Source organism: Podarcis filfolensis, assembly GCF_964270895.1.
Source record: "Podarcis filfolensis genome assembly, chromosome: 1".
In the NCBI taxonomy this organism is placed as follows: Eukaryota; Metazoa; Chordata; class Lepidosauria; order Squamata; family Lacertidae; genus Podarcis; species Podarcis filfolensis.
Genome location: NC_139604.1, coordinates 107,254,145 through 107,269,495, shown reverse-complemented (window position 1 = coordinate 107,269,495; position 15,351 = coordinate 107,254,145). Strand labels below are relative to the sequence as shown.

Sequence of the window (15,351 nt, the reverse complement as noted above, 5' to 3'; positions counted from 1 at the left end):
CTTGATCTCTGCTGAGCAGCATACCACCTAGATAATAGACACAGAGGACACTACTGTTCATCAGCCCAGTCAAACCAAGTGGTAATAATAATAATAATAATTTCTTATTTATACCCTGCCCATCTGGCTGGGTTTCCCCAGCCATTCTGGGTGGCTCCCAACACAATACAGTCATACATTGGGTTGCGAACGCTGCGGGTTGCGCATTTTCGGGTTACGGACACACCGAACCCGGAAGTACCGGAACAGGTTACTTCCGGGTTTCGGCACTCACGCATGCACAGAAACACTGAATCGCGTCACACGCGTGCGCAGACGTGGTACTGCGGGTTGCGAATGCGTCTCCCACATGGATCACGTTCGCAACCCGAGGTTCCACTGTATTAAAAACCTGATAAAACAGCAAACATTAAAAACTTCCCTAAAGGGCTGCCTTCAGATGTCTTTTAAAAATAGGATAGCTCCTTATTTCCTTGACATCTGATGGGCGGGCTTTCCACAGGGTGGGTGGCACTACCGAGAAAGCCCTCTGCCTGGTTCCCTGTAACCTCACTTCTCACAATGAGAGAACTGCCAGAAGGCCCTCGGAGCTAGATCTCAGTGTCTGGGCAGAATGATGGGGGTGAAGATGCTCCTTCAGGTATACTGGGCCGAGGCCATTTAGGGCTTCAAAGGTCAGCACCAACACTTCGAATTGTGCTCAGAAATGTACTGGGAGCCAATGTAGGTCTTTCAGGACCGGTGTTATATGGTCTCAGTGGCAGCTCCCAGTCACCAGTATTGAACGCTGTATTTCTGTCCATAAAGTCACACTGTAAGTTGATAGTTGATCTGTTATTGAACCTAGGTCTCCTGACCCTGAACTGTTTTATGCTTTACTTTGGTTTCCTCTTTTCCATTTTTTTTCTTTTATCCTTTAGCTACAGAACCATCCCAGGGCTCTCAGTTACTTCAGCAGCAAATAAACAAGCCGAAACAATAATTAATGACAGAGCTATAAATCACCTCACTGAATATGATACGTGACAAACCAGTATAGCTTTTGCCAAAGGAGAGGGGGAAACCATTTCCTCTCCAATTTATTAGTTTGTGAACATTCTAGCAAAGAACAGAGACAGTGAGAAAAGAGAAGATTTTTTAAGCAGAATATTTTCAAGTGGACTTTGGTAAAGTCCCCTACACACAGTTAGAAAATAATCAATGCATGAGATGCAAAAACATGGCCAATGATCAGACACTGCCTAAACTTTTCCAGTACAGTGGAACCTCGGTTGTCGAACGTAATCTGTTCCGGAAGACCATTCGACTTCTGAAACATTTGACAACCCAGGCGCGAAGGGAGAATCTCAATTTCAACGGCGAAAATCGAAAAACATGCAGCGGAAGCCGTTCACCTTCCAAGGCGTGTTCGAAAAAGGAAGCATTTACTTCCAGGTTTTTGGCATTTGGGTTCTGAAACATTCATCAACGGAGACATTTGAGAACCAAGCTTCCACTGTACTTGACTTCCAAGTTGAATTCCACTCAAATGCCCAATAGTTATTACTAGAACTAGAGTGAATTGAGATGTCATCAGCATGACGAGAAAGAAATGGAAAGAACTCTGCTTATCACCCCAAGGGTGATAAATTATTGGGGGGCCCAGGTAAGACCTGCCCCACATAATCAATCATATGACGCAGTGCGCACACACCATTTGAATGGCAATGCCCATCAACTTTGGGGGGCCCCAGCTCCCTCAAATATTTTATTGGGGGGCAAAGACCCCTCAGCCCTTAGAGGTTGGCTCCTATGCCCTACGCACTAAAAAAGGCCTGGAACTGAGGTCTGAAGAGGAAGGAGGTGCCATTACTCCTTCCATGTACAGACTGGGCAGGGTCTGAAATGCATGAATTGATTCCTGATGCTCTAAAACAGAGGAGTTGAGGTGGGTTGCCCAGGTCTGCTGGGTGATCTTGGGGGCCCGATTGGATTTCTGAGCTGAATGAGCAACAGAGGATTAATGGGATTTCATTGTGCCAGCTTGGCATGTAGGCATGGCCAGGTTCACCTTAACAATGTCACACCCAAACATCTGCCAATGCACTAGATTCAGATTGAGCTCAGAAAGCAGATGTGGAACTTCTAGGGGGTAACAAGATTTCTGAAGCCATATTGCAGTTTATTCTGGCACTGTGAGCCATTATGAAAGGCACCAGATAGCACCAATGATATAATGCCAGTTGCTTTATTAAAATTGGGGTGACACTGAGAAATGAGAAGCCTACACTAGCATCAAAACCCAACATATTGGAAAACATTTGTCATGCCTTGACTGACACAATATAGCGGCGGAATAAAATAAGTAGTGATGATTGAACTATCGTTACTATTAATTGTCTGATATAGCTTGCTTTAATTTTAAAAAAATATTTTGTAAACATAACCCTGTTTATTCTTGCATCAAACCTGTAGGCCTTTTACTTTCCCATTTTACTTGTGAGGGTGAGAGACAGTGGGTTGCCCAGGCCTGTCCCTGTTAAGATCTATGAGAGAGGCCCTGCAACATTCTGATATATGCTATGCTGTAACAGGAGAGCCTTCTCAGTGGTGACACCTCAATTACGAAGTTCCCTCCCCTCTGAGATATGACTGCTATCACAAGAAATACCATCAGTGTCGTCACCTAAATTGATGGTATATTTGCAGTCACTTTTGGCTATCCTGCCTCGAGGAAAAGCAATAGAAAACAGGCCAGGCATAAAGGTTAGCAAAGGAAGAGATACTGAAACAAGCTGGGTTATTTTATTTAGAAAAACAAGAGGAACCATACAGCACTCATACAAGCACAGTCAGACCTCAGAAACTGAATGGAATCCGTTCTGGAAGTCCATTCAACTTCCAAAACATTTTGAAACCAAGGCACGGCTTCCAACTGGCTGCAGGAAGCTGTGGGAACTTCTGTCAGCCATTCCGGTTCAAAGAACGTTCATAAACCGGAACACTCACCTTGGGGTTTGTGGCGTTCGGGAGCCAAAACATTCAAGTCGCAAGGCATTCGACTTCCAAGGTACGATTGTATTTGAACCAGAGTCCCTCATATCCAAAGCCAGGCCTGCACTTCACTAGATCTCCAACCGCATTTAGCCCAGGGGATTTTCTTGACTTTCACTCTTAATACAAGTTGACCTTTTCATTGAATGAAATTCACAAAAGCCAATTTCATTGCAAGCATTTCTGCACAGAGCACTGCGAACCTGCCTGAGTCACCGTGCCCTGGCAAATCTTTTTCTGTGAAGGGTGGGGTAGAAATCAATCAGTCAAAATCAGTCAATCAATCAAATAGTAGCACAGATACTCACACGTGCTTAGAAGGATGCAGAAATGTGGTTTATAAGAACAGCAAACGTGTCTGTAGTTAGTCTCAGCATAAACCAGTCTCTCCTTAAAAGGGAGATGTAACCTGTTGTGTATTGAGTCAAAGGATTTTATATCTGTATTATTGTTGTCTGTATTTGCATTAGGGTAAAGTAACTGCCTTTTGGTTCCAGAGGGTACAGCTACTATTGGTTCATTTAAGCTGCTGTATTTGGATCCTCTGTCTTATTGGTTTCCTCCAAAAGGCAGGACTGTGATTGCCTGATATTGTTCCCTCCAAAATGTATCCTTTCTAGCTAGTTCCCTGTCCCTATAAATGTAGCTCTCCCCTCCTCAGTTCTCAGTCTTGTTTGCTGTAATAAAGAAGCGTTACTACAGAACTCTCTCCAGCATATTATGTCAAGAGAGCTGAAATCACAAACCCCACGTCACAACAACTGGCGACGAGGATGGGATCCGGAATGCTGAGGAGCGGTTAAACACAGCCCTGCCTCAGAGTCTGGATTGTAGCTAAGAACAAGACTCACTGGCCGGCTGAGAAGACGACCCTGCCCACAGGACAATGGAGAGTCCAAGGGTATTGGAGCCCTTCCAGCCATCAGAGCCCCACACGTGGGAAGACTACATCGAACGCTTTGAGTTCTTCGCAGTGGCTCAAGGGATCACCGATGCCAGCAAAAGAAGGGCCACATTCCTGAGCTACTGTGGGCCTGAGACCTTCAAGCTGGCCAAGGCATTGCTTGCTCCAGCGAAGCTAAGTGAGACACCTCTCAAAGATATTCTTGCCTGCCTGACAAGCCATTTGGCGCCTACTGAGACCAAGATGGCCCGGCAGTTGGAGTTTCATAAGAGGCAGCAGCGTGCTGGGGAGTCTGTATCTGCATTCCTAGCTGAACTGCGGAAGCTCGCTCAGCACTGCGACTTCCAATGTCTGGAAGAGACTCTCCTGGATCGGTTTATCGGTGGTCTGAGCAGCAAGAAAGCCAGAAGACGCATCGTGGCTAAAGAAGAGGTTACCCTTGCTTCAGCCTTGAAGGAGGCCGCTGCCACGGAGAATTATGAAAGAGAGGAGCTTGATGCCAGTCGCAAGGCCCCTAAGATAGAAGTTGCGCATGCCATGGGCGAGCTAGAGGCTACTCCGAGCCAAAGCCCAGTCCGTGGGGTTGAGTCAGTGCGTCAGCCCTGCACAGTGCACAAAGATCACCGAGGCAGGTGCCCTGGTTGTGGCGGAAACCATGAGCGGAAGAGTTGTCGTTTCCGGGATGCTATGTGCCGGACGTGCGGGAAGACAGGTCACATCGCCAGGGTCTGTAGATCGGCGGCGCTGGGAGCGACAGGAGCAACTAGACTGGAGCATCACAGACCGTCCACGGCAAACCATGTTCTAAAGGACTGCCACTACGTAACGGAGATCAACGGGAGGGTCGTGCAGTTTCCAGCGCAAGGCAAGGCACACGTCAAGGTGAAGATTGAGGGTCAGCTGTGCGACATGGAGGTGGACTCCGGATCTGGATTCACTATCGTGTCGGACCAGACCGCGAGGACATTCTTCCCCAGGGGTAAGTTGCCCCCTCTGGAGCCCTTCCCGGCAACCTTGCAGTCATACTCAGCGGGCCGCATCCATGTCATGGGAATGTGTGCCGTGAGAGTACAGTTCCGGGACAAACAGGCGGTACTCAAACTGGTGATTGCGAAGGGCAGTCGCCCCAGTCTCCTGGGCACTGACTGGTTCCCCGCCCTGGGACTGAGTATATCAGGGCTTAATTCAATCCAAACCTGCCCTGAGATGAGCGAGGCATTATGCAAAGAATTTGCCGGTCTCTTTAATGGAAAACTGGGTTGTTATAAAGGGCCCCCAGTTGACTTCGAATTGGACCCTGGGGTGGCCCCAATCCGACTCAAACCAAGGCGAGTGCCATTTGCACTGCAACCCAAGATCGAAGCAGAGCTGGATAAATTGGTCAAGCAGGGAGTTCTCTCACCCGTGGACTCTGCTAAGTGGGAGACTCCAATTGTCACGCCCCTTAAAGCAAATGGGGAAGTCAGGATCTGTGCAGATTACAAATGTACTATCAATAAGGCACTCAGGGGAAACTCATACCCCATTCCAGTCGTATCACATCTGTTGGCTAAACTGGCTGGGGGCAAGGTGTTCGCCAAAATTGACCTGGCACAAGCTTACCAACAGCTGCCAGTAACCCCACAATCAGCGGAAGCACAGACTATTGTCACACATAAAGGGGCGTTCAGAGTTAACAGATTACAATTTGGAGTTTGTGTGGCCCCAGGGATTTTTCAAGGGCTCATGGAACGCCTGTTAAGAGGTCTGCCGGGGGTCTTGCCATTTTTTGATGACGTTTTGATTGCTGGAAAAGACCCACAGGAACTGGTTGCGCGTGTCCGTGCAGTGTTGCTCAAGTTCAAGGAGGTGGGGTTGCAACTGAAAAAGGAAAAATGCAGTTTTGGGGTGCCAACCGTGGATTTCTTGGGGTTTAAAATTGATGCATCAGGCATCCACCCCACAGATGCTAAGATTAAGGCCATCATCGAGGCACCACGACCACAGAACAAGACGCAGTTGCAGTCATTCCTGGGACTTATTAACTTTTATCATTCATTCTTACCCCACAAAGCTTCGGTAGCTGAACCATTACATCGACTGTTGCAGAAAAAGAATGTGTGGCGATGGGGGCAGGGGCAGCAGAAGGCTTTTGACTCCTTGCGAGGAATGCTGAGTAGCAGGAGCGTCCTTGCTCATTACGATGAGTCGAAGCCGCTGGTCCTGGCATGTGATGCCTCTCAATACGGCCTGGGGGCGGTGCTGAGTCATAGGGAACCGAATGGGTCGGAAAAGCCCATCTCTTTCTATTCCCGTACGTTGTCGCCCACGGAGCGCAACTATGCTCAAATTGACAAAGAGGCGCTTGCAATTGTGGCAGGAATCAAAAAGTTCCATGATTATGTGTATGGTCGCCATTTCTCCATTGAAACGGACCACAAACCACTGTTAGGGTTGTTCAACCCGAACAAACAAACGCCACAAATTCTCTCCCCCAGAATGTTGCGTTGGTCTATATTCCTGAACGGGTTCCAGTACACCTTGACCCATGTGCCGGGGAAACGGTTGTGCCACGCTGATGCGCTGAGTCGATTGCCTCTTCCTGGCGGGAGCAATGTGGATCCTGCTCCAGCGGAGCACATAATGATGCTGGAAACACTTCCGGGGGCTCCTGTAACGGCTACTGATATAGCTGAGAAAACGAGGAAAGATGCTGTTCTCTCCCGTGTGCTCACTTGGGTAGGGAGGGGGTGGCCAGGTGGTCCGCATGAAGACAAATTCAGGCCTTATGCGACAAGGCAGCACGAGTTGTCCATGCATAAGGGTTGTCTCCTGTGGGGAGATAGGGTGATCATCCCAGCACCACTGAGAAACAGGGTTCTTGAGACGCTTCACATGGGACACCCGGGAATGGTCAGGATGAAGTCGCTAGCCCGATGTTATGTGTGGTGGCCTGGAATGGACCAGAACATAGAACAATGGGTACGAACATGCAAGGCATGCCAAGAGGTGCGGCCAGAAGTGGCCAGAGCACCAGTTCACTGGTGGGAGCAGTCCAGATCTCCCTGGAGCCGGCTGCACTTAGATTTTGCTGGGCCATTCCAGGGGAAGGTCTTTTTGGTTATTGTCGATGCATATTCCAAATGGTTAGAGGTGGCGATGGTCCCTAGCATGGCATCAGCTGCCGTAATCAAGGTGTTGAGGCAGCTGTTTGCAACCCACGGGTTACCTGAGATCATTGTATCAGATAATGGGGCAGCTTTTGTATCCCAAGAATTCAGGGCATTCTTGGCTGATAACTTCATAAGAGGGGTCACATCCGCGCCCTTTCACCCATCCTCCAATGGGCAGGCTGAGCGCATGGTAAGAACAGCCAAAGAATCCATTGCGCGCGTGAATGTTATTTTTGCAGCATGCGACGCCGTGTACTGCGACGGGCAAGTCACCAGCTGAGCTGCTCTTGGGTAGAAGACTGGTAACGGTGCTGGATTATGTCCACCCCGATAAAATGCCAAACCGTAATTCAAGAGAAACCCCCCAGGCTGAGGCTGACACAACAAGGTATCTCGCCCCTGAAGATCTGGTCTGGGTGAGGAACTATTCACGAGGTCCGCGGTGGGTGGCTGGTGTGGTCACCCGGACTAGTGGACCAGTGTCCTACTATGTGACCTTGGAAAATGGGCAAGTTTGGAAGAGACATATAGATCAGCTGAGGCGCCGGGCGCTCAGCAGGGAGGGGTCAGATAATTCATCCCTGGCTAACGACGCAGAGCTGCAAGACCAGAGTGAAAATGGCCCAGAGGTGCAGTCACCAGGGGCTTCAGCAAATGAACCAGGGTCTGCTAGTCCTCAGGATGACGAGGTACAGGTAGGGGACCCTGCGATGTCTGGGACTCCATCTGTTCCTGACGAAACCCCTATAGCACCCCCCCTACCACAGGTAACATCCAATCCAGAACCGGCAACACCTGTTGTCAGGAGATCAAGTAGAAGTTGTAGGCCCCCACAGTACCTGAGAGATTACGTCTGCAGTGCTCACTAGGGGGGAGGGGTGTTGTGTATTGAGTCAAAGGATTTTATATCTGTATTATTGTTGTCTGTATTTGCATTAGGGTAAAGTAACTGCCTTTTGGTTCCAGAGGGTACAGCTACTATTGGTTCATTTAAGCTGCTGTATTTGGATCCTCTGTCTTATTGGTTTCCTCCAAAAGGCAGGACTGTGATTGCCTGATATTGTTCCCTCCAAAATGTATCCTTTCTAGCTAGTTCCCTGTCCCTATAAATGTAGCTCTCCCCTCCTCAGTTCTCAGTCTTGTTTGCTGTAATAAAGAAGCGTTACTACAGAACTGTCTCCAGCATATTATGTCAAGAGAGCTGAAATCACAAACCCCACATCACAACATAACCAATCCCAGCTCCCCCGGGGGGTATACCTATCTGATACATCTGCTTGCAAAAATATGTTTGCCACATTCAAACTTGATGTGTTTTAGCTTAGAAGTTGTGGCAAGATGTGCCTGTCTTGGGGGTTTGCCAGCCCCACTTTAAACTAGCTCTAAGTTCAAGATATGATGTTGCCTTATGCCAGGGATGAGGAATCTGTGACCCTCCAACTGTTGCTGGACCCCCAGGGATGATATGAGTTATAGTTCTTTTAGTGTGGCAGCTCCCACTCTTCGGAACTCATTGCCTATTGACATCAGGCACATGCCTTCACTTTGTGCTTTTCAGTGCCTGCTAAAAACATTTATGTTAAGATAAACCTACCCAGATAAGTAGAATGTTTACATGTGTTTTGATCTCTGTAACTTATTGTAAATTTTCATCATTTTTGGATCTTTTAAATAACTGTTTTTAACTGAGATTGCTGGTAATTTTATTGCTTTATTCCTCTTGTAAACCGTTTCAATTGTTGTTGTTGTTGTTTTTACAATCAAGTGGTATATCAAATAAACTCTACATAATCCTCATCATCATCATCATTTTATTTGTATGTCGCCTTTCCACAGTTAAAACAATGCTCAAAGCAGCTTACAATATGAAAATATTTACATAGTTACAAACACAGCAGAGTAGTCATAAAAATAAATAAAGCACAACAAAAACTACATAACCAAACTGAACAGTTTCCACATAAAAATAAAGATAAAAAAATAATAATATCTGCAACAGCAAAAACTCCCGACAAGACTTCCTCCCAAATACCCCAGTCCTTGTTGGGCAGTGGCAGCAGAAACAGCAGTTCTTATGAAGCCTGCCAGGCCCCGCCCTGGGCCAGGTAGAGAGAGGCAAGAACGGGGCCCTCAGGCTCCCAGCAGGTCAGACTACAGCATACGCCAGGGGTCCTCAAACTTTTTCAGTCCACTGTCCCTCAGACCTTGTGGGGGGCTGGACTATATTGGGGGGGGTGAAAGGCAGAGGAGGGACAATGAGCAGCGCAGAAAAGGGTTCCAGAGAGGGGCTGCTTTAAATGGCGGCCACTCGAGAGGGGTGTTCAGCCAACCACGGCTCCTGTGTCTTGTGAGCGGCAGGGCCTGGCGGCAGCAGCAGGACAATGAGCGGCGCACAAAAGGGCTCTGGAAAGGGGCTGGCAGCAACAAAGCCCAGCCCCCTTCCTCCTCTAGGAAGGGCAGAGAGAAGCCAGGAGGAGGGAGGGAGGAGGCGGCGCCGGCAGTGGCGCCGTGCGTGGGAGAGGGAGGGAGAGGGAAAGAACGCGCACGCTGGCGATCCACGCGGCGATTCCCAGTCTGTCCGCAGGCCAGATTTAGAGGGCAATTGGGCCTGATCCAGCCCTCGGTCCTTAGTTTGCCGACCCACGGCATAAGCCTATCCATGTCTACTCAGAAATAAGTCTCATCAAGTTCAAGGGGGCTTACTTCCAGGTCCATGTGAATAGGACTGCAGCCTTAGTGGTATGGGAACACTGAGAAAAGTCTAAGCACCCTCTCTTCACAAATTCAAAGCAGGGCTACTGTACTTCCTCCCTCTATTCAACTAATGCTCTACTACAGCTTTTTCCAACCTGGTACTCACCAAATTCTCTTGAACCACCTACCGTATCCAGACAGCAGCAGCAGCAGCAGTTGCAGCCCCCCACAGCCAAACAGCTCTTAGCCTGCATTACTGGCTTATGTCACAGTTCATCTCAGCCGACCACAAGGATTGGCAGAATTGCCCGCCAAAATTTAAATTCAACATGGCCCTAGTGGGGGGGTGCTTCGGCGATGGACGTGGTAGGGATGTTCTTCTGTCATGTCTGTTGCCAGGGCATAAAGCCGGCTGCGCTGTGATGTACCTGGTCAGTCGTCCCACCTGGTATACTGTGGCTCTGCCTGGAGGTAAGTGGGCAGTGCACTTACATGGCCTTGCTATGGGATTACTCAGGGCCACGGAGGAATTTGCTTGCCGACAAATGGGGTTTTTGCCTTCCTCATAGCAACTATCACAACTTTGGTAGGTAAAGCCATTGGGTTGGATTCTTCAGTCGAACCCTAAGGGGTGAGTGCATGCCCCACCCCCAGATTCTGGATCAAAATTTAGGGTAGCCCAGTAGGGCTCTTTCCAATAGCTTACGGGCCACAGAACACCCCAAATGGAAATCTGGTATGATCACCCTATGACATGATCTGCATCATGTGGGGATCCTTAATCCCAGGATCAACCCTGACGGAATTCAAGTAGGTAGCCGTGTTGGTCTGCCGTAATCAAAATAAATTAAATCTATTCTTTTAAAAGATAGTTAAAAAGACTCTCTTTTAAAACCTAAAAACTCCCTTAAAAGAATCAAGTCTTTAAAAAAGTTATATGATCTAAGAAGGTCTTTAAAAGAATCATTCCAAAAGAATTAAAAAATTATAATGTAGCACTTTAGAGACCAACAGAGTAGTTTTAGGTACCTCAGGTTACATACGCTTCAGGTTACAGACTCCACTAACCCAGAAATAGTGCTTCAGGTTAAGAACTTTGCTTCAGGATAAGAACAGAAATCGTGCTCTGGTGGCGTGGCGGCAGAGGGAAGCCCCATTAGCTAAAGTGGTGCTTCAGGTTAAGAACAGTTTCAGGTTAAAGAACGGACCTCCGGAACGAATTAAGTACTTAACCCGAGGTACCACTGTATAAGCTTTCATGTGCATGCACACGGAATTATCAGCCAACAGTGGGGTTGACTGATTCAGGATATATACCCAATGACTATTCCAAAACCGACTTACATCTGTAATCACTAATTACTGTAATTACTGCTGTTTTATATATTGTTGTTTTAGAAACACCATTGTACCCTCCCTGGAGACAAAATTGAATTAGGGTAGGCTATACAAATTTTAATTAAATAAAATGATGGCAGCCATTCACAGAGTTTCATTTTTCTTTCCCCTTTCTCATAATCAGCAAAATACTTTGAGCTGACTTCAGCTGTAGAGTTGAACAAGGGGTAATGTAGAAAACAAATAAAAAATAATACAAATAATACATATTAGACTACGACTGCAGCGGTTAATCAATTAATTGGTTATATTAACTAATTAAAGACCACATGTCCTCATCTCCATATCTGCAGTGATACACACATATACCTGAACAGACGTTGGGATCATTAACCTTAAGAGTCATGCCTGAACGTGCAGTTTATTACATAGATATGGGCAGTACATGGGCAGTATTAAAATTGGAGTGGCAATTATTTGGTCAAATCTACAAGTGCTTGGAGTGGGGCAGGATTCTTTCTGCCCTGCAGCCCTCAGCAACACCTCCACTCCCCCCAAAAAACAAATAGATCCAGGGGAGTTGGGGAACACTACAGGAAAGGTGTAGGCAGTGCTGTTTTTCTAGAAAAAGAGGTGCTGAAACTCACCATGAATGCCTCCCTTGTTCTTTTATAATGGCAATGGTGCCCAACTAAGAGGTGCCGGAACTGAGTTTCCGTGAGTTCTGGCTGAAAAAAAAGCCCTGGGAGGGAAAGTCAGCAAAAACTGTTTCCCCTCCTCTTCCATCCAGATCTAAAGCCCTTCTGAAACTGCCAGGGCACCAACAGAATTCCATTTTCTTTGAGTCAAAGTTCTGGAACAACACTCACAATGGCAGGGGAATTGCACTTCCATGGCAGCCGTTCCCCTCAGTTCAACAGACAACAGATTATTCTTTAATACAAAGCAGTCACCAACAAGGCACTGGCAAGCTCCAGAATGCCCACCGGTAGTACTTGCAAAAGTTCTCAGTAAATAACCTTCTGCATCCATTCTGCATGAGAGACTGTTCATGCTTCCTGCTCAGTTCCTGCTTAAACTGGCTTGCCCTCTCCTACACTGAACAGTCACATTTTACTAGATGCCAGGATTGGACGCCCAACCTCCTTTCCATTCTGAACAGAGCAAAGATTTGAAGAGCTTTTCCACGGAAGTGTGCCTGTTGGTGGTTTTACCCACTGACAGGAGGTGCTGATGGTCCTCTCTCTCTCTGCTCTTTTAAATGAGGTGGCCATTTTGCATTATGTTAAACATGCTGCGGCAGCCATTTTGTGACTGGCACCCACGGCATTTTCTCAAAATTCCAAATGTGCCCACTAGCCCAAAAAGGCTGGTGACCCCTGATTATTTTTAAACGAGGTATTCCCGTTTCTCTTACACTGGGAGGAATGACTCTTCTAAAACCATGCCTGCAACCCACCAACACCTGTGCATTATCTGAAACATCCATCCCAACTTGGTGCTCTACAAGTGTTAATGGACTACAAGTCCCAAACTCCCTGACCATTGGCTATATTGGCTGTGGCTGATGAAAGTAGGTGTTCAACAACCTGCAAAAGGCACCAGGCTGGGAAAGGCTTTTTTGTTTTTAAGGGAAATACCCTCAGGCCAAACAAGGTGAGCCAGTCCTGGTCTAGATAATGCAGTTTTATCATGACTTCAACACAAAATAAATTAAGGGCCTTCTCCTCTACCTTATAGCCTTCACATCAACAGACCTGAGCATCATCTCAAGTTCCACATGTTTTTGTAGTCTGTTACTCCATCATAATATTGTTACAGTAGCATAAGGTTTGAGAACGCATGGGTTTTTTTGGTAACATGTGGTTCTGCCCTCAGAACTAGGTAGTACAACATGGCTGTGGCTGGTTAAAGCTGCAATGTGAGCCTATATATCTGCATTACATTGGACTTTGAAAAGATTATGGCAAATTCCAGATGGAGTCAAACACACTAGGAGAGCTGGCAGCCCCATGGCAGATGGAATTCAGATCAGTAAAGATGTTTCTTTATAACACAGCAGCCGCTGGAACAGCAACAGGGTGCTTGGGTGCATTAAAACAAAAGGACAGAAATGAAAACATAGAATAGATTACGAGGACAATGACACTGAAAAATGAGACTGTGCCACCCGTGTCAGAGTCAAAATAATAGAAAGCATTAGTCAAGCCCAAGAAATCACATGATTGACATACGAATCGTAAGGCAAGGTGTATGTTGGATTGGGTTGCTTTTGTTTGCCTTCTGGTTTCTGGGCTCTGAGGATTTACTGGGCTTGAGTTATTAAGCTTTCCCCCACAAATTTTATTTTTAAAAATAAATGTTTGGTTTAAAAGAAGTAAATTACATCACTGAAGGAGCCACTGCTTTATATGGGGGTGTGGGTGTGGGTGCACGAGTGCGAGCGCACAAGCACACAAAATAAAACCCGAAAAAGTCAAATAAGCTTACACCTTTTTGCCCCATAAGCTAGGGCTGTCATACATCCAGGATTTCCCAGACATATCTGGGATCTGTCCATCGGAAACAGCGTCCAGACAGAATTTACAAAAATTGTTAAAATTGTCTGGGGAAACCCAGGAGTATGGAAATCATGACAGAAGTGTTGGATTTTTGGTAAATTTCCTTAAAAATACAAAAAAAACCCTCATTGTTCAAAGTTGTTCAACTCAGCAACCCTCCTATGAGCACCTCTGACCAGGCACTGAAGTTGGCACTTATGTGTTGGCAGAGCACATCTTTGAGCCTGTGGGATAGCTCAGTTGGTAGAGCACGAAACTCTTAATTTCAGGGTCATGGATTCAAGTACCACATTAGCCAAAAAGATTTCTGAATTGCAGGGGGTTGGACTAGATGACCCTCATGGTCCCTTCCAACTCTACAATTCTATGATTCTATGAAGCACAATGTAATTGTGATTATATGGGTTGGCTAACCTTCTCAGGGAGTATAAATAGAAAGGTTTCTGTCTCAAAACAGGAGATGGGGCTATACATTTCTGAACTACTGGTCTAAGATTGTGCAAGAATCTTGTGCCTAGTGTCATATAAGCTTCAAGCTTATATTGGCTTTACACCAATTTAACTGTAATGGCTTCCCTCCAATGATCTTGGGAACTGTAGTTTGGCAAGGACACTGCAGATTCTGTTAGAAATCCCTAGATCCCCAAATACAGCCACAGTTCTCTGTGGAAAGGTAATGACTATAAGACAAGTTTCTCTGTAGTATAAATGTGTCCCAAGAATTGCTTTAAATGTGATTTCTTTTTCCTACACAAAATAAGCTCCCCGTAGAAAACCTCATACATCACCATGTCTGGAAAAAAGTGTTCCTATTTATATTGAAAAACTGCCACGTCTATGGAAGTTACTCCACAACAAAACACCTGATGGTGACAAAATAAATTTTGGCATTGTCTTCAAACTGCTCATGGATTTTGTTTCGTTTTGGGTTTTTTATATTGAGATTTATCTTCATGTAGGGAAAAGGTTGCACAGCTAACTCATAGCCGTTTCACTCTAGCAATCCTTTTCTTTGCTCTTAAAGCAGCTTGTTATTTAGCCAACCTCAGATGGGGAACACGTAGCAATGGAAGTCCTGCAGTGGTCATCCCCCATTCACTTAGAAAGGAGGCCTTTGAAGAGGGACTTCAGGTCACCTTCAGGTGGGGTGTGTGAGAGAGAAAAGCCCATCCTGACTCTCCAAAGTCACCACTGCTATTGCAAACCTTTGCACTCCCACAGCCACAGCACCTTAGGCACATGCCCAACCCAAATGGGCCGTGGAACCGGGAGAGAGAGACTAAGCCACCGCCGTCCGAGCCTGCAGCAATGCTTGCACAAATCCTCCGGCCCCCTTGCCCTGTTCCCTTCCTCCCTTGCCGTTGGAGGCACACACAGCTGGTGCCGATTTCCTGGCTCGCGCTCCATCTTCATTTTGCTCCAAGCTCGGTCATTTGCGCTCTGATTATCTCTCATTACCAACGACCTTGCTGTAATGAGTTTTAATCTGCCTCGTATTAATTAGAAACATTTTCATTAGCCAACTCGATTTTGGGTAAATAGCTAATAGAAGCGTCTGGGCTGCGATTAGTTATCAATAGGGGTTGTTAAGGGGGAGGAGCGAAATGTGTATAGGGAGCAGCTGTTCCCCATCTACATCCCAATGAGGCAACAATGGAACCCTTCTTAC

At 46.6% G+C, this 15,351-nt stretch overlaps 1 protein-coding gene across 4 annotated transcripts in view; it reads right to left on the bottom strand.

Moving 5' to 3' along the window:
* The window catches only part of ADCK1 (aarF domain containing kinase 1), a 106,489-nt gene that overhangs the window by 67,657 nt on the left and 23,481 nt on the right, over positions 1–15,351 (bottom strand). The window contains exon 1 of one of the 4 annotated variants that reach the window (XM_083615682.1): positions 11,769–11,960. The exons of the other annotated variants lie outside the window; for them this stretch is intronic. Within the exon in view, the coding sequence (XP_083471808.1) occupies positions 11,769–11,771 (3 nt within the window). The 5' untranslated portion in view covers positions 11,772–11,960. Of the gene's footprint in view, positions 1–11,768; positions 11,961–15,351 lie in introns of those variants that run through there. 4 annotated transcript variants of the gene reach the window in all.